The following is a 17,627-nucleotide window of genomic DNA, read 5'->3' as shown; positions in this document are numbered from 1 at the left end:
CACGAGGGGGTTAGAAGGTAAGTTAGGAAGAATAGGGTAGTGAGGGGGAGCTTTTTCGGCTGTGGATGGCAGAGTAGCTGCGGTTGGCGGTGAAGGGTGGAGGGCGAAAGAGGGGATGACGAGATGGATGGGAGAGGGAAGGAGAGGCTGGGCCACGCCCGCGCCGCAGAGCATGCAAGCACGGCGGAGTTCAAAAGAACCTGAGGAGATTTAGCAAGGCAGAGAGCTGGAGGCAGCGCTGGAGGCGCAGCCCTTCCCTTCTACACTCACCCACCACAAGCAGCCTCGCGCCGCATGGGGTCGCAGGCCACACGCGGCGGTACTGACGCGTTGATGAGGCGCACGGCAGAAAGGTAAAGCACTGTTTGCTTGTTTTTGAATAGGCCGAACGGTCGCCGACGTTCCACGAGAATAGAGAAAACTCAGCCGGTGACGCTCTCATGCGTGCCGGTCATCAGCACCGCATCACCGCGCACATGACCGACAGGGAGTAGGGCAAATAGGAAGAGCAGAGGCACGTCTTTCTTCACTGAGAGGGGAACCATTCACAACGAGCTTTTGAATGCCGCTCAGCGCACACACACGCAGCGGGCGCAGCAGCAGCATGCGCCCAGCAGACGGCCTGCTGCCGCTCGCCACGGTGCGTCGCCCCCACACCGGCGCACCCGCGCACGCATTCACGTGCGCCACCACGTGCTGAGATGCGCCACCAAGGCAGAGAAACAGGAAGGGAGACGGTGGAGGGGGAGGCCCGTCACACTGGGGCTGCCACCACACACTCGCATGTTTATATATGGCAAAAAGAGCGAAGGAGGCACAGGCGAGCGCGCACACACGCCGCAGAGGCCCGGCCGCGCCGTGTGACACATGCGCGCCGGTCAGGCTACAGAGAGGCTACACCACTCGCGTTGATTCTGATGGCGCGCACTACACCAGCGGCACACGGGTGCAGCGGAGGCACTCTGCGACGCAGCAGCTGCACCGCCGGCGGAAATGAAGAACCGAGAGAGTAGAGAAGGCACAGAAAGCTGCGCACACTGGCGGCAGGTGACCACGAAGCACGTCTTACGCCCAGCCGGGGTAGCCGTACTTGGTTGTCGAGCCCATCTCCTCCTCGATGCGCAGCAGCTGGTTCAGCTTCGCGGTGCGCTCGCCGCGGCATGGTGCGCCGGTCTTGATCTGGCCGGTCCCCAGGCCCACGGACAGGTCAGCGATAAACGTGTCCTCTGTCTCGCCGCTGCGGTGCGAAACCATGACGGACCACCCGTTCTCCATGCACAGCTTCGCGGCGGCAATCGACTCGCTTATCGTGCCGATCTGGTTGATCTTCAGCAGCAGCGAGTTGCACGCAGACTTATCGATCGCCATCTTCACGCGCTCCACGTTCGTCACCGTCAAGTCGTCACCGACGATCTGCGCCTTCCCGGCGAGTGCCCTCGTGATCGCCGCAAACTCGTCGAAGTTGTCCTCCGCGAACGGGTCCTCAATCGACACCAGCGGGTACTCCGCAGCCCAGCGCTCGTACGTCTCCTGCAGCTGCTGCCCAGACACATACGTCGGCTCGGGGTTCTTGAACGTCAGGTTGTACATCTTCTTGTCCGCGTCGTACGCCTCACTCGCGGCGCAGTCCATGCAAATCGCGAACTTGCCCTTGTGCCCGGCCTTCTCGATCGCCTCCATCAGGATCGGCAGCGGCTCCTCGATGTGCTTGATCGGCGGCGCAAAGCCGCCCTCGTCGCCAACGTTCACAGCGTCCTGGCCATATTTCTTCTTGAGGATCAACTTGAGCGCGTGGTACACCTCCGAGCCCATGCGCAGAGCCTCGCGGAACGACGTCGCCTTCGTAGGCGCAATCATGAACTCTTGAAACGGAAGCGCGTTGCCAGCGTGCTTGCCACCGTTGATCACGTTGAAGCACGGCACAGGCAAGCGCATATCCTTCGTTCCAGCGAGCTCGGCGATGTACTTGTACAGCGGCACGCCGGCCTTCGCCGCAGCAGCCTTGCTGATCGCCATCGAGCAGCCCAGGATCGCGTTCGCGCCGAGCTTGCTCTTGTTCTTTGTCCCATCCAGTTCGCACATCATCTTGTCCAGGCCGGCCTGGTCCGACTCGCTCTTGCCGAGAAGCGACGGAGCAAGGACTTCGTTCACGTTCCTTACCGCCTGCAAGCAGCCGGCGCCGCAGTAGCGCGCCTTGTCGCCATCGCGCAGCTCGCACGCCTCGTGCACGCCAGTCGACGCGCCGGACGGCACAGCGGAGCGGAACACGCCAGCCTCCGTCGTCACCTCGACCTCCACGGTCGGGTTGCCGCGGGAGTCGAGCACCTCGCGGGCGTGCACCTTCTGGATCGGCATTCTGAAGAGATCAGTTGCGCGTGGTATATATGCTGCTGTTGTTTGTATAAATCTCTTGACGAGAGCGTACGGAATAAGTTAGATGGCGCAGATGACGTGAGCGTTTCTTTTGAGAGGAAAGTGTGAACCCGAGAGAGCCGGCGCCTATGGAGCGGGTGTCTGTGGTGGGGGAATGGAAGGAGAGGTGGCACGTAGTGATGGCGGTGGTGCTGAGGAGCCACAAGCGTGAGCGGTGTATCCAGAGGGGGCAGGGGCGATGGCACAAAGTTCCACGTGTCGATGGATATGCCCGCCAATGAGGATATGATTGTGTTAACCCGTGCGGCCCCAAAACATGTGGCGTACTCGAAGGTGAAGGAGAGGGGAAGAGCGCGAGATCCACCAACGTCATTGGGAAGCACCCCCACATCGGAGAAGGGTAATATCCGTGAGAGGGGCGTTCAAGTCGTGAAGTTTAGTCAGCGAAGGAGGGTGTCGGATGGGGAGCTGAGCCGGATGATCGTCTGCAGCTGTATCCGAGAAGTCGCCGCACATAGCGCCTGGAGTTCGGTAGACGCAGTCACCTCTTCGGGGGCGGTAGCGGTGATGTAGACAAAGTATTCGACGGCACTCGGGTGCGAGGGCGTTGGGTGCATACAGGAAGGCCTTGGTGAGGCGCTCAGGGCTGAAGCTCCCAAGCCACCTCTAGTAGTTGCGCAGCGGGCCCTCAAGCAGCGAGGTGGTGCTTCGCTTCCCCTCCCCAGGGACACTCGCTGCAATGCCCCCCCTTCCGCCACCTCCCCCAGCGATCAGAATCAGCGGGGGACGCCCTGGCAGTGCGCTACAAAGACGATCGCGTTGGATTTGTCGGCCCATTGACTGACTGCGTGCGTCTTCGCCTCGCTTTTCGATCGGGGCACTCTCGTCTTTGGTGCTGTCTGCTTGTGCATGTACCCGTACATCGCCATGCCCGGGAGAAGGGAGAGAGCGCGAGCGACAGAGAGAGAGCTGTTATGCAGCGTAAGAGCGATCGCGTGCAGAGGCACCCCGCTTAAACGGATGCACGCATGCAGAGGAGGGCCGTGAATCCGCCGGCAGTAAATGTAAGAAAAAAATAGATATTAACACACCGACACACGCGCCGAGCTGCTCACTTCTCCGCAGGAACGGTGCAGCGTAGCTCTCGTTTCTGCGGGTTTATGTGCTTCGGTCACGCGATTTCCTTCCACAGCATGCCACACACACCGATGAACCGCATCGTGCGCACGACGCAGCCTTTGCAGTCGCGAAACAAAATGGCAGCAGTCGCATACAGAAAGTGGTCCTCAAAGCAAATTTCAACTTGGGGCGGTTCAGAGACCGAAGCCATAGCCCGACTCGATGGCGGTAAGGCGGCGCGAACCAAAGAAGATGCCGCAGCTGCATCGCTACTCAGTGGGGCCGGTGGAGGTGCGGTCTTACTGTCTGCCGGCTGTGCAGAAGCAGCACCGGCAGCAGCAGCAGCACCGGCAGCAGCAGCAGCAGCAGCATAGCGATGGCTCTCCTCGGCAATGCTGTTGAGCTGTTCGCTGAGTAGGTGCATGGGCGGATGCTCGCGCTGCGCACGAAGCTCGTCTAGCCGCTCCGAGCCACTGCGGATCGTCTCCACGACAGTGTCGTCCGGCAAATATACCCGGTCACGCGCAAACAAAAGGCGCTTGCGGGCTACACGCTCTTCATCCTCACTGCCCTTCTTGTAATTGAAGCGCTTCGCTGCCCACTCGCGATCGCGCTCGCTTCGAAACACTGTCACGATCGCCTCCTGAGGCAGTGGCAAAGCTCCTCCTTTCGACTCTGCCCCGCCCGTCGGTGACGGCGCGCCCGCCGCCGCTGTTGCCCTCCTATCAGGTGACGCCTTCAGCCCCGGCCGGGTCGGACTACCTACGGTGACGGGAGGGAACCACGCGTTGAAGGTCGAATCCAGGTGCCGCCGCTCGGCCACGTAGCGTAAGAAATGGCCCTCGGTCGGCCGGAGAAGGAACAGGCCATAGAGGGAGAAAAAAGGGATGACGAGGCCGCGCAGCCACCGGAGCAGCAGCTCTCTTCGTCGGATCTCCGACGCGCGAGCTAACAGCGCCACGCTTGCTGCAGTGGCGCCGGTGACGCTGGATGTCGACCTGGACACGGTGGAGACGCTGGCGATGCCCCTTCGGGTGCAGCGTGCGCCATTAGAATCAGTTCCCCCGACCCGCGTGCCGCAGCCAAGAAGCAGCAGACTGCCTACGAGCCGCCGCATCGGTCCACCTTAGCTCGCGGCGCGGCCTAAAGCTTCGATAGCAGCGAGGACGGAGGCAGTGTGCTCTCTGCCTTCCTTTGTGTGTGTGTGAGGTGGCCTTTGCGTTTTCACGCGCCTCGTATGCGGCCCCTTCACCCGACCTTCGCGTGAGCTTCATCCGGGGGTCCGTGGCCATCGGTTGTGGCAAGGAGGAGCAAGGAGGAGGACACAGGCAACAGAGGCGCCATGTGCGGGTAGACACGGTGATTGAGGTGGCGATCATAGGACAAGTTATATGAGAGAGGGGTAGAGCAAGGAGCACCGGGGAGCCATCTCGATTGAGAGGGCATCGCGGCAGTAACAGACCTCCACATATGCCGCCGTCACTCCGCAAACAGTCGCCAGTCACCCCAGGCGTTGTCGCCTTCTCTCTCTCTGGTGCGCACGAGCGAGTGAGTGGACGACCCATCGACGCGTGCGCGCGCGTCTGCACACGACTGCCGGTGGCTTCTTCACCGCTACTCAACGATGGAAGGGTGAAAGAGTAGGGAGGGAAGGAGAGGAGAGAGGGGGATAGGGACACCACGCCACGACAGCCGTTGGGTGTCGCTTGGTGTGTGTATGTGCACGTCCCTAACTTCCCTCAGTGAGTCTCGGGTGTTCTCCTTTCATGCGCCGGCGCCACCGCAGGGACCGCAACCCACGCTTTCCATCGGTCGCCCAACACGTCCGCCGACGGCCCTGCCGCTGTGTTGAAGTGGTGTAAGAGTCGGAAAAAAAAGAGGAGGAGCGCGCGCGCAGCACGTCCACCTTGACCTCGCGACGGTGGGGCATCCGCTGTCCACGCGCGCATGAACCAAGCGCCCCACGACGAGAGGGATGGGCGAGCGCCAAACGCCGACCAGGGGCGACAGACGTACACGAACACTTACGCAGAGATGCGACAGAAGCAGTTTAAGTTATACTCACACCCGCATGCCCTTGCATCAGTGAGAAGGAAATAGAGGAGGTGTTTAGCGGGGTCTTTCGCTAGTCCAGGAGCTCGAAATCCAAGTCGTCCTCAGCGCGCGGCGCCTTTGAGCGGAGTCCTGCCGCGGTTTCCTGGCGGTCCCGGCCCGCACTTCCGGCAGCCGCTGTCGCCCTGCCATTCCTCGCTTCGCCGGGCACACGGCCCGACGCCATCTCGTCAACGAGGACGTCAAAGCACCCTTTCTTACCAGCGTGCTTGCCATACTCGATCTCGCGGAGCAGATACGTAACTCGGTCACCCGCTCTCACACGCGAAGACGCGTTTGAGAGGTGAAAGAAGATGGACTCACCGCTGAGGTCGTCCTGAATGAAGCCGAAGTTAGGCGTCTTCAATTCCCGCACCACTCCAGAGAATCGGGACTCGCTCGTCATTGTCCCCGGCGCGGCGTCGGCCAGGACTAGTGGGCGACCAGAGGCCCCTTTGCGACGCTCCATCGTGGCATCGATGATGACGCGCTGCGCCACGAGCTCCACACTCTCAGCGGCATCGGCGGCGGCCCCTGCCCCACTCGTGAGTGCCGTCGCCACGGCGGGGTCTTCGCTCGCCCCACTGTGCACAGGAGCGGCAGGCTCCAAGCAGAAGCGTACGTAGCGGCCGGCGCGCAACTCTGTACCGAAGGCGAGGTCCACGTTCTTTAAGCTAAAAGGGAAGCGCGGCGCATCCTCATGAAACTGCCGCCGCACATCCAGCTCTGCAATCACGCCGAAACCCTCCTCCGCATCCCACTCGACAACCTTCCCATAGAGCGTCAGCGGGGCTATTGGTGTCTCCTCGCCTGTTTTGGCGTCGTAGTAACGAAAATCGACGGCGACGAAGTGGAGGGGGGATGGGGTGCCGCTGGCGCCTGGGTCGGTGGGCCCATCCGATGCCTCTTCTGAGCTGCCCAAGGAGAACTCCTCCGCGGTCAAGGCCCTGTCGTCAGCGCCGCCTGGGCGGTTGCTCTGCAAGTCGCCGGAGACTCGACGATTGATCCCCTCCCCGCGGCGCACGGGGGCCACGGCAAAAGAGACGCGCTCCCCCTCCGTCACGTAAAAGCCTCCGAGAAGTGAACCTCGTGTGAAAAAAAAGGGCTTTGGCAGCTCTTTCAGCATCTCCTCCTGCGCCGCTGGCGGCGACGGATTCGTCTTCGCCTCGCCCGCCTGGTTATCTGCCGCGGCTTGAGGTTCAAGGGCAACGTACCTGTGCCTGCGAGGCGGTGTGGCTGCGACGACCCCCTCAGCAAGGACAAAGCCATAGCCACGACGGTGCTTAAAGGCAGTCACAGTGCCGTGCAGACGCACAGAATAGCGGTTCGCATCGTGTGACTTGCCTCGTGCACATACCCCAAGGTCACCGAGACAGGGCATAGAGCATTGCAGAATTCCCGTACTGCCGCTGAGTCGAGTAGGCGTATGCGAGAAGCAACGAAGGGAGCCTCCGGTGGTAAGCGCGCACCTCAAACCTGTCCTGCCGCCGCTGCTGAGAGCAGCAGCAGCGGCGGCGGCAACGATGCCGTTTCGGCGAGGACAGCTTAGTGGCGGCAATGCTGCTGGGAATGAGAGCAGCGCACGGCGAGATAAAATGAAGCGCATTTTTTCTTCTTGTTAGGATTATGACGTCGCTCTGCGCCTTTGCCGAGTGTGCCCAACGCACTCAGCGCCTATGCGCGTCTCTGCCCCGCCGATGTGTCGGCTTATGTGTGTGTGTGGGGGGGCAACCGTATGCCTGCCAGAAAACGCGGAAAGGCACGGCGCCTCAAGAATGGAAAGAAAGCGACGGAGGCGCAGTCTCGGATGCGCGGCAGAGCGCGCAAACGCCCCTTTTTGTCGCTCGTTGCCGTGTTGGTCCCTTTCCGCAGAAGAAACGGCCGCGGCGCGCCGTGGACTATGGCGGATGCTGTCCGAGTTTTGGGAGAGGAAGACGTCGCGGCAGATAACGAACGCGCCCCAAAGCGCAAAGGCCGTCGGAGGTGCGAAGCAACAAGTGAGCTGCCGTGTCGATGAGCTCTCTAATGTTAAAGCGTATATGCCAGCGAACGTCCGCCTTGAACGAAGAATAGGTCGTGAGTGCAGTCGGCTTCTCTTTTTTTTCTCTCTGTGCGCTGCAGGTGTCGGTGGAGGCACGGTAGACGCCGATATGTGAAGAGAAATGAAGGGGAAGGCATAGAACGTTCAGAACCCGTGACAGCAAGCGGAGGAATCGGGCGCGAAAAGGGGGGAGGGGGTCAATGGTGAACATGAGCCGCAGAGTCGGAGGAAAGACAGGGACAGGGGCAGGTTTGTTAAGCCGTCACGGCATGCGGCCATCAACGCATGGCATAGAACTCACGGGTGCGAGGGGCGAAGTGCAGCAGAGAGAGGGGGGAGGCGGAGGGCCGGCGGAAGCTGAATACAACGGCTATAAAAGAAAGGCCGCTTCCTCATGACTACCATCAAGACACGGCAAAAAAAAAAGAAATGGGCTGTGCGGCGGGAGAGAAGAGCATCGATTAGACGCATGCACGCGCCCAAGCACACCATGCGCCTTTGCTCGGGCACCACCCCTCCTCTCTCGCTGTGCGAGCACACCGCCTCACGCCGCGGATGTGGTCCTTCCGCTTCGCCCCCCCTCCCCTCAGCCAAGCGAGGGAGAGAGGTTGAGGAGAGGGAAGAGGAGCACGCGCCGATTGCCATCACTTCTTCTTCGATTTGCTTCTCGTTTCTACGGCACTGTGACCTCGAGCCGCACCGCCTTCAGCACCTCTCCACGAATTTGTCGCCCGAGCCCTGTGGATGGGGCACCGCTGAAAGTCACTGTGTCAGAGAGCGAAAGGGCTCGCGCCTGCTCATCCACCTCCGCTTCCAGACTTGCTTGACAAACGCCCTTCTCTACTTGAGAAACCCAATGAGACAGGCAGAAGCTAAAAGACTGCCGCCCCCCTCACCAAAGGATCGGTTCGCCGCTTTCAGCGCACCCATTCAGAGGTATTGCCGCTGCCATCGGTGTCTTCACCCCTCCTCTGCCTTCCTTTGGGGGGGAGGGGGGGTGAAGACACCGATCTCAGACTTGCTTGTCATTGCTTGTTTTACGGCGGCGCTGCAGCGGGCAGAGCGCGACATCGGGAGCCACTGCTTGGAGCCCTACAAGACAACACTGCTGCGTGCCTCATCGGACAGCAGGACGGCCTCTTCGAAGAAGCCGTCCCGTTTCGCGCACAGCAGATACCCCGTCCCCACCAAATCCCGGAGGATCGGCGATCCGCGAGGGGGGCCAGGCGATTCGTGGCAATCGGGCTGTTGTGGTGTTGAGCCTTTTGCCGGACATTTGTGCGCCCCCTTTTGGCTGCTGACGGCCTCAGCGATCACGCGAGGCTGATTGGGTTTCCTCTCATCTGCACATGATGGGAGGCCCCTCCGCGGACTGTGCGCCGCTGCAGGTTTCAGCGCGATGATCGACGCTTCCCCAGTTCCTCCCTCGTGACGGGGCCGGCGGATACATCGCATCGCTGCGGCAGCGAGCAGACGAGCCGCCGGATCGTGCGGCGCCATGGACAGGCGCTCGAGTGCCTCCATGCGCTGGGTTTGGGTACAAGCCGGTGCCTTGTTCCTTAGACTTAATGCAGACCACTTAAGCGCAACGTCAGTGTCACAAAAAAAAAACGCTTTGGGTCGTGCACGTAACGGCATCCTTCAAGCTGCATGAGGGAGAGTGGGTATTGACTTATCATCACCATGGCAGTCAAGTGCTCCTCTGCGAGCGAGGTGCATGAGCTCCTCCTTCAGCTCTAGGCGAGCTGCTCTTCACTTAACCCTCCCTCACAGGTGCTTCAGTCACGGCCAGGAGTTGCATCCGCTGGTGGCCTTACCACTGGTGCTGTCGCATACGTCTCTTTAACGCCAGGTGTGTCACCATTTCGCCACCCCAACCTCCCCCTCAATATCCCCTTCACGCTACCTCGGGACAAAGATGGCTGTTGCCAAAACGTTTCTGTTCCTCTGCGGTGTGTGTGTGTTTGTGCTCATCCGCCCCCCTCCCCCTCCCATCCTCCTCTCGCTACACGGAAATGCTGTACAACGCGCGCAGCTCGCCTGTCACCGACTCTCCCTCTCGCTTGCTGTGTATGTGTCCTGACGTATTCGCCTGTGACTGCGTCGTGTTGCCGGGGTGATAGCAGATAGAGAAAGTAATCGATGCAAACAAAACTATTCGTCGCTTAGCCGGCGCCTTATGTGCGATGGAGGGGGGAGGGGGCATGCAGGAAGGGGGACGCCGTATCGCCGCATTGGTGTGTGAGCTTCGCTGCTGAATCGCCCTGCGAGTACAGGGCGGGAGAGAGAGAGAGCACAGGTGCAGGAAGCCGCGCACTCGCGAAGGAGCTTGCTGAGCCGCTAAACACCGCGTTGCAGCTCTGTGCTGCACCCCTGACAACGATGAAGGCTTCAGCGACGGCAGGCCACTAACCACTCTCTGTAAAAGCATGCAAAGGTGTGCACGTTCGCTGATTTCCTGCCATCACCTGCGGAGGTGTCACCCGCAAGGAGGTGGAAACGTGTGCTGCGTGCTGGCCACCCCTTCCCTCCCTCCCCCCATCGCCCCTACCAGACTTCGCCATCAAGTGCACCTGTGGGTGTCTTCCACTGGTCATTTTTGACCCATTCGACCCTTGCGCCCGCGCTCGTTCTTCCTCGGCTGTGTCTCGTTCATCCGCTGGGGAGGGCATACGCAGGTGCTCGAGAGGAAGATACGGGCAAGATGGGGAGTGGGGACTCGCGTCCCTCACCACCGGCTCGTCTACCGCCTCCCGATTCCCTCCCCAGTTCAAGACCACTACACTAGCGGTGCACCCATGTGTAGGGTGTGCACGTAGCCCCTGGCCGTACTCGCGAACAGCCACTGCCCATCGGGAGAGAAGAATAGAGAGGAAATGGCAGCGCTGACCAAGTCTGCCTGGCACAGCGAGGCATCCGCCTCTTCGCCGTCGAGGGCGTCGGCCTCATCGTCGCCAACGAGGCCCAAGGCCCTCCCACCCGCTCCCGCAGCTGGGTCACTTGCCCCTGGATACACCCACATCACGCCGTCTGACGCCGCGTTGCCGCGAGCTCGGCAGCCTACTTCGCAAAGCGGCACCGCCACCACAGGTGTTATGATACTCGTGTTGACCATCCATACGGTAACGAGACCGCTGGCATCACCGGCGGCGAGGACGCCTTGCTTTGTCGGCGACCAGCAGACACTCGTCACGGCCGAAGAGAAGCCCTCGAGGGGGATAACGAAGCGGTCGAACCAGGCGACGCAGGTGCCATCCGTCGCAGCTGATACGACACAGTCACAGCCCCGCAGGCCGTTGGTTGCCGACTGCAAAGCCATCGAGACGATGCGACCTCGGTGCGGCTGCAGTGCTGAAGGCGTGGCACGGCGAGGCATCGCTCCCGTCGATAACGATGGCAAAGGCGTTGCGGCGAGTCGGTGGAGGCCGCTTTGCTCAGTCAGACAGGTGGTCTCAGCACACGTGAGGTCCTCGGGCAAGGCTGTTGTAGACGTCGTCGATGCAGGCCTTGCACTGTCACGGAACTGAGCTGCTGAGGCCACTGACGCAGCGTTCGCGTACACTGGCGTGGCGGTAACGTCGAGTGTCTTGATAACTGTTGACGAGGTGGGAAGCGCGCGTGGAGGCCCGTAATACTGGAGCTCGATCGACTTCGAATCCCTGTTGGAGCCGACGAGGAGTGCACCTGAGGTGGTACCAATGAAAACCTTCGTCATGGCGTCTGTCCCCGCGCGCTCTACGAACTGCGCCGCCACCCCAATGCTCCCCATCGGTCGAATGCCGAGGTATGACAGACAGGACGCTGTTGGGTGCAGCGGCTGCGGTCCTGTCCATGTGCACACCTTGCCCTCCTGGCTAATGGAATAGAGATGATGACAGCTGGCGTCGCCGTGAACAACTATGCGCAACACCGGCGCCTGGTGTGCCTGCGGCGACGGAAACGACGAGTGAGCCGGCCGCTGTGGCGGGAGTAGCAGAGTTGTCGTCGTGCCCGTCGTTGCCAGAGCCCGCTCCAGGAGCCGGCGTGGCTCGACCTGCGACCACGCCTGTCCGATCGACCATTGCACAAGTCGGCCACACCGAGTGCCTCCGAACAGCGTCGACAGCCGAAATGGATGGGCGAGCAACGCCGTCACTTCCGTGTCACACACGAGCGGAAGCACAACGACAACGTACTCGGGCGCCGTGGTGATGTCACCACCACCGCGGCTCATGGCCCCCCCACCAGGAGTCGCTGTCCCCCCGGCAAAGGAGCCCTCCTTTCGGGGAATCGTGTTGACAGGCAGAGGCACGAGAAACCACGCCAGCACCAGCCCTGGTGACTCCCTCGCCACCTTCAGGGCCGACTCCATCGTCGTGCCCGGCACGGTCGACGGTGCGGTGGAGGCGGAGCCCCATGGATACCCACAATCTAAGGAGGTATACACCCTCGCCGCAGCAGCGGTAGCGGTCGCCGGCCCGGTAGCCGCACCGCCGCTTTGCGGGGACGCCCTGAGCGAGAAGCCACCAACGTTGAAGGCCGATACCGGGTCCGGAGCGCTGGCGCTCGGGCGACTGTCCAGCCCCGTTGGGTCGCCACTGTCACGGCGACGCATGCTCAACAAACACTCACCGCTATTACCGCCCCCCATCTCAGAGAGGGAGTCACACGATCCGTAGGCCGCTGCCACGCACACCGACCACACTGTCGGTGACGTCATGACGGCAGCGGCGCCATCGTAGGGTACGAGGCACGAGGTGGCGTCCAATATGACCCGCCGGCGGCTACTCTCGACCGACATGGCAGCATCCCCGAATAGCACGGAAGGGTTAAAGACACAAACCGGCTGGGCTACTGCCGCTCCGGTGGCATCCCGCGCAGCGACACGCATGCACTTTCGAAAGAAGCCCCAGCCACCGTACGCGGTCTGGCCCTCCTCTGTCGGAGACGCGTTGGCAGTCCTTGGGCTAAGCGGAAGCAGCGCTAACCCACCCGCCGACTCAACAGCAGGGCCTGCTGTCGCAGAAACTGAAGAGGTTCCAGTCATGGCGACACCAGCGCCGGCAGCATGTGCCGACCCGCCCTCCTTGCTGATCGACACCACCTGTATCAATCGAGGTGAGAGGCCCACGTCAGCAGCAGCAGGTTGCGTAGCCGAGGGCGCAGATTGCTGTTTCAGTGTCGTCGTGCGCGCCTTCTGTGCAGTCGGGGTAGTTGGCGAGACCGTCGTGCTCGCCGATGAGGCCCCTGAAGAGGTGGTGGCTCGAGCAGTGGCGGCGGCGGAGCGAGACAACGATAACGGCGCCCGCCCTCCACCACTGCGGCTACGATACGGTGGTGCAAGCGCCGACTTCGGCGAAGACGCGGTGGCTGCCGTAGCCGCTGCTGCTGAGGCCCCCGCAACGGCAGCAGCAGGGAGCTCCGACGTGAGGCTGCCCCTTGCCGAGGGCGTCACGTTGCTATTCATTTTCGAGGAGAGGCCTGAGACGTACTGCTCGACCACCTGCTGCTTTGCTTGGCGGGCGGCGCGCAGCGCCTCCAGCTGCTTTCGCTTCTCCGCAAGATCCATTGCGATGATGCAGCACGGCACGCACTTCCAGAGAAGGAAGGGGCAAGGCGGCTCCCAGCGAGGGAGACGGAGGTGTGAGAGCAGCGCCCCTGACGCGGCGAGAGGCACGGGAAGGGAACGGGAGAGGCTGTGAGAGGCGAGACAGGAAGAAATGAACTAAAGGCGCTTGAATGCGCCACGGTACTACGCGCAGCTGCTTTTGAAGGAGTACGACAAGACACACACACTTCCGAGGCTCACGTCCGCGGCCTTCGCTGGCTTTGCCCCTGCCCTCAGGAACTGAGCGGCGCGCTGGCGAAAAAAATTCGATCAAACAAAAAAAAGAAGTAAAGGGAAAGGGAGGAAGAGAGGGGCGAAGAGGAGGGGAGGTGGTAACGGTGGTGCGACACCGAGCACGCCCAATCCTCAAGGTACCGTAACGGCGCTGGTCTAATGCCCTGGACTTCAGGAAAGAGGGGATGGGCCGCTGTTCGTGGACGTGTATGTGCTCGCGCTGGTTGGTTTCTTGTGAGGCTGGAGTGAGGAAAAAAATGACTTGCTAGGCAGACACACGCAACGCCGTGTGGCGAGGTGCGCTGGACTCAGTCGATGGTTCGTGATGCTGTCCTTGGCGAGGCTACTCACCCTCGCCTCATCATGCTTGGACTCGAGCATGCATGGCGCAAGCGTGTGCGCGTTCAACGGCACGATCGGGAAGAAAAGGATTGAGAAAAGCGCAGGAAGGAGAGGGGTGGAGGAGCAAAAAAAAAAAACGTTTCTGCACGGAAGGGGGGCGGTACTGAGGAGGAGTGACTGCACCCGCCATCATCGAGGGTGATGCGACCGAGAAGGTCAGGCGGAAAACGAAGGCGAGTCGCACCTTCCCCTGCCTCTTTGGCCGTTCGTCAGCAGTGGCCTGAGGCTGAAGCCTGCGTGAACGCGAGGGAGTACTGCATGGTTGGCCCTACCCTCCAATGTCGCCCCTCGCCACACCCGCGGCCTCAGTAGAATGAACGAGGGGGGCATGCATCGACGAGCCGACAAATTTCTTTTTCCTCTAAGCCACAAGCAACGAGCGTAGCCAACCCCCACACACACACACCACCACCACCAAGAAGACATCATAAGGAGAGGGGTTCTTCTCAGGACAACCAACATCAGCCTCGCTGATATGTCATGTCGTCTCAAGGGCAGACGCCAGGGGAGAGGAGGGCGGCAGAAGGTGAAAAGAGCAAGGCGGAGAGCTGCGAGAAGAGGTTGAGAGCCTCAGCCGCCAATCGGTGCGAAGGACAGCAGGCTCGCAGGATACCCGAACAGAGAGCGAAAAGGGGGGAAGGAGGGAGAAATAAAACAGCGGGTGCCCGTGGAGCGCACCCGTACGGTCTGACGTGTGAGAGAGGGTAACTGACGAGATACCTTTTAGGTGTGAGGCATGCGTAGGTATCTGTGGGTGTGTCTGTCTGTGTCTGTAAGCGTGTGTGTCTACGCCTCTCAAAGATAACAATATACCATCCGTTAAAAAATGGCCGGTGATAGGGTAATGAAATGCAGACTAACGCGACATCACGCACATGCGACGTCGAAAACAAAATGAGCGGCCAACCCTTCACCGGCATCCACACACGCACACTCACGACCACACATGAAGGGAGCGCAGTAGGCCATTACTGCTGTCCCTCACGTAACAACACGCACCACACACCTCCACCATTGGCATGCCATCACCCCCTTACGTTTGCCTTCCTTTGCCCTTGACTCCCGAAGAAAAATAAAAAAGACCTGCTCCACAAATACAGGGGAGTGGCGGCGCCGTCTCACCTTCCCTTACTCCTCCACTTCTGCGCCGCCATACAAAATAAAAGAGCACTCAAGCGCCCATCATTCCCCATCAGAGGCGGCCACTCTCACCTCTTTGATTCTTTCGGGTCGGTGACGTTCTTGTGCAGCGCCTTTAACGCCGTGCGCGTCGCTTTGAACATGCCGTCTATCGGCTGCTTCGCCTTTATCTCAGGCGGCTGAATGGACGCGCTCCCCTCATTCTCCATCCGCGCCTCGAATCGCGCCTGCAACTTTCGACGTTCCCGCTCAGATTGCACAAACCCCTCCCTCAACTTCAACTTATCCTTCTCGGCTTTTCGCTTCGCCTGCAGCGCCGCGTGCAGCGCCTCCGCCAGCCGCCCCCGTTCCCCATTCACCTCGCCGAACGCCTTCTCCCGCTCTTCCAACCGACATCGGAGTTCGCCAAGGTTCAAATTCAGCGACATTGCCGCCTCTTCAGCGCTCGAACACCTCTCCATTAGCGCCAGCTTCTCTGATGCCTCGCCTGACGCAGCAACAGCGAGAGAGTCCCGCTCAGTTTCCACCGCGACCAGCTTCCTCTGAAGAACCTTACACAGCTTTTCTACAGCAGCGAAATGCGCTGCCTCCCTCGTCACATCACGCTTCAAGCGCTTATTCTCCGCGGCCGCCTCCTCCAGCTGGCTGCGCAAGGCCTCGTTGTCCTCCTTCGCAGCGTCCGCCTCGGCGCCCCGCTCCTCCAGCTCGCCCTGCAGGCGCTCCTTCTCCGCGGCCGCCTCCTCCAGCTGGCTGCGCAAGGCCTCGCTGTCCTCCTTCGCAGCGTCCGCCTCGGCGCCCCGCTCCTCCAGCTCGCCCTGCAGGCGCTCCTTCTCCGCGGCCGCCTCCTCCAGCTGGCTGCGCAAGGCCTCGCTGTCCTCCTTCGCAGCGTCCGCCTCGGCGCCCCGCTCCTCCAGCTCGCCCTGCAGGCGCTCCTTCTCCGCGGCCGCCTCCTCCAGCTGGCTGCGCAAGGCCTCGCTGTCCTCCTTCGCAGCGTCCGCCTCGGCGCCCCGCTCCTCCAGCTCGCCCTGCAGGCGCTCCTTCTCCGCGGCCGCCTCCTCCAGCTGGCTGCGCAGGGCCTCGTTGTCCTCCTTCGCAGCGTCCGCCTCGGCGCCCCGCTCCTCCAGCTCGCCCTGCAGGCGCTCCTTCTCCGCGGCCGCCTCCTCCAGCTGGCTGCGCAAGGCCTCGTTGTCCTCCTTCGCAGCGTCCGCCTCGGCGCCCCGCTCCTCCAGCTCGCCCTGCAGGCGCTCCTTCTCCGCGGCCGCCTCCTCCAGCTGGCTGCGCAGGGCCTCGTTGTCCTCCTTCGCAGCGTCCGCCTCGGCGCCCCGCTCCTCCAGCTCGCCCTGCAGGCGCTCCTTCTCCGCGGCCGCCTCCTCCAGCTGGCTGCGCAGGGCCTCGTTGTCCTCCTTCGCAGCGTCCGCCTCGGCGCCCCGCTCCTCCAGCTCGCCCTGCAGGCGCTCCTTCTCCGCGGCCGCCTCCTCCAGCTGGCTGCGCAGGGCCTCGTTGTCCTCCTTCGCAGCGTCCGCCTCGGCGCCCCGCTCCTCCAGCTCGCCCTGCAGGCGCTCCTTCTCCGCGGCCGCCTCCTCCAGCTGGCTGCGCAAGGCCTCGTTGTCCTCCTTCGCAGCGTCCGCCTCGGCGCCCCGCTCCTCCAGCTCGCCCTGCAGGCGCTCCTTCTCCGCGGCCGCCTCCTCCAGCTGGCTGCGCAGGGCCTCGTTGTCCTCCTTCGCAGCGTCCGCCTCGGCGCCCCGCTCCTCCAGCTCGCCCTGCAGGCGCTCCTTCTCCGCGGCCGCCTCCTCCAGCTGGCTGCGCAGGGCCTCGTTGTCCTCCTTCGCAGCGTCCGCCTCGGCGCCCCGCTCCTCCAGCTCGCCCTGCAGGCGCTCCTTCTCCGCGGCCGCCTCCTCCAGCTGGCTGCGCAGGGCCTCGTTGTCCTCCTTCGCAGCGTCCGCCTCGGCGCCCCGCTCCTCCAGCTCGCCCTGCAGGCGCTCCTTCTCCGCGGCCGCCTCCTCCAGCTGGCTGCGCAGGGCCTCGTTGTCCTCCTTCGCAGCGTCCGCCTCGGCGCCCCGCTCCTCCAGCTCGCCCTGCAGGCGCTCCTTCTCCGCGGCCGCCTCCTCCAGCTGGCTGCGCAGGGCCTCGTTGTCCTCCTTCGCAGCGTCCGCCTCGGCGCCCCGCTCCTCCAGCTCGCCCTGCAGGCGCTCCTTCTCCGCGGCCGCCTCCTCCAGCTGGCTGCGCAGGGCCTCGTTGTCCTCCTTCGCAGCGTCCGCCTCGGCGCCCCGCTCCTCCAGCTCGCCCTGCAGGCGCTCCTTCTCCGCGGCCGCCTCCTCCAGCTGGCTGCGCAGGGCCTCGTTGTCCTCCTTCGCAGCGTCCGCCTCGGCGCCCCGCTCCTCCAGCTCGCCCTGCAGGCGCTCCTTCTCCGCGGCCGCCTCCTCCAGCTGGCTGCGCAGGGCCTCGTTGTCCTCCTTCGCAGCGTCCGCCTCGGCGCCCCGCTCCTCCAGCTCGCCCTGCAGGCGCTCCTTCTCCGCGGCCGCCTCCTCCAGCTGGCTGCGCAGGGCCTCGTTGTCCTCCTTCGCAGCGTCCGCCTCGGCGCCCCGCTCCTCCAGCTCGCCCTGCAGGCGCTCCTTCTCCGCGGCCGCCTCCTCCAGCTGG

The 17,627-nt window shown here is 62.6% G+C and overlaps 4 protein-coding genes across 4 annotated transcripts; all 4 read right to left on the bottom strand.

The window, feature by feature from the left end:
- Positions 1 to 1,065: 1,065 nt before the first annotated feature.
- Positions 1,066 to 2,355, bottom strand: LSCM1_04911 (uncharacterized protein; the record flags this gene model as incomplete). The annotated part of the gene is made up of 1 exon (XM_067322393.1): positions 1,066 to 2,355. The coding sequence occupies one exon, from the start codon at positions 2,353 to 2,355 to the stop codon at positions 1,066 to 1,068; it is 1,290 nt and encodes a 429-aa protein (XP_067180166.1).
- Positions 2,356 to 3,544: 1,189 nt separating this feature from the next.
- LSCM1_04910 (uncharacterized protein) lies at positions 3,545 to 4,609 on the bottom strand (the record flags this gene model as incomplete). The annotated part of the gene is made up of 1 exon (XM_067322392.1): positions 3,545 to 4,609. The coding sequence occupies one exon, from the start codon at positions 4,607 to 4,609 to the stop codon at positions 3,545 to 3,547; it is 1,065 nt and encodes a 354-aa protein (XP_067180165.1).
- A 1,008-nt stretch (positions 4,610 to 5,617) lies between these two features.
- Positions 5,618 to 7,189, bottom strand: LSCM1_04909 (uncharacterized protein; the record flags this gene model as incomplete). The annotated part of the gene is made up of 1 exon (XM_067322391.1): positions 5,618 to 7,189. The coding sequence occupies one exon, from the start codon at positions 7,187 to 7,189 to the stop codon at positions 5,618 to 5,620; it is 1,572 nt and encodes a 523-aa protein (XP_067180164.1).
- Positions 7,190 to 10,403: 3,214 nt separating this feature from the next.
- LSCM1_04908 (uncharacterized protein) lies at positions 10,404 to 13,172 on the bottom strand (the record flags this gene model as incomplete). Its single annotated transcript, XM_067322390.1, has 1 exon — positions 10,404 to 13,172. One exon carries the CDS (start codon positions 13,170 to 13,172, stop codon positions 10,404 to 10,406), a length of 2,769 nt encoding a protein of 922 aa, XP_067180163.1.
- Positions 13,173 to 17,627: the final 4,455 nt, after the last annotated feature.

This window comes from Leishmania martiniquensis, chromosome 14 (assembly GCF_017916325.1).
Source record: "Leishmania martiniquensis isolate LSCM1 chromosome 14, whole genome shotgun sequence".
Lineage (NCBI taxonomy): Eukaryota > Euglenozoa > Kinetoplastea > Trypanosomatida > Trypanosomatidae > Leishmania > Leishmania martiniquensis.
This window is presented reverse-complemented; position numbering and strand designations above follow the sequence as displayed.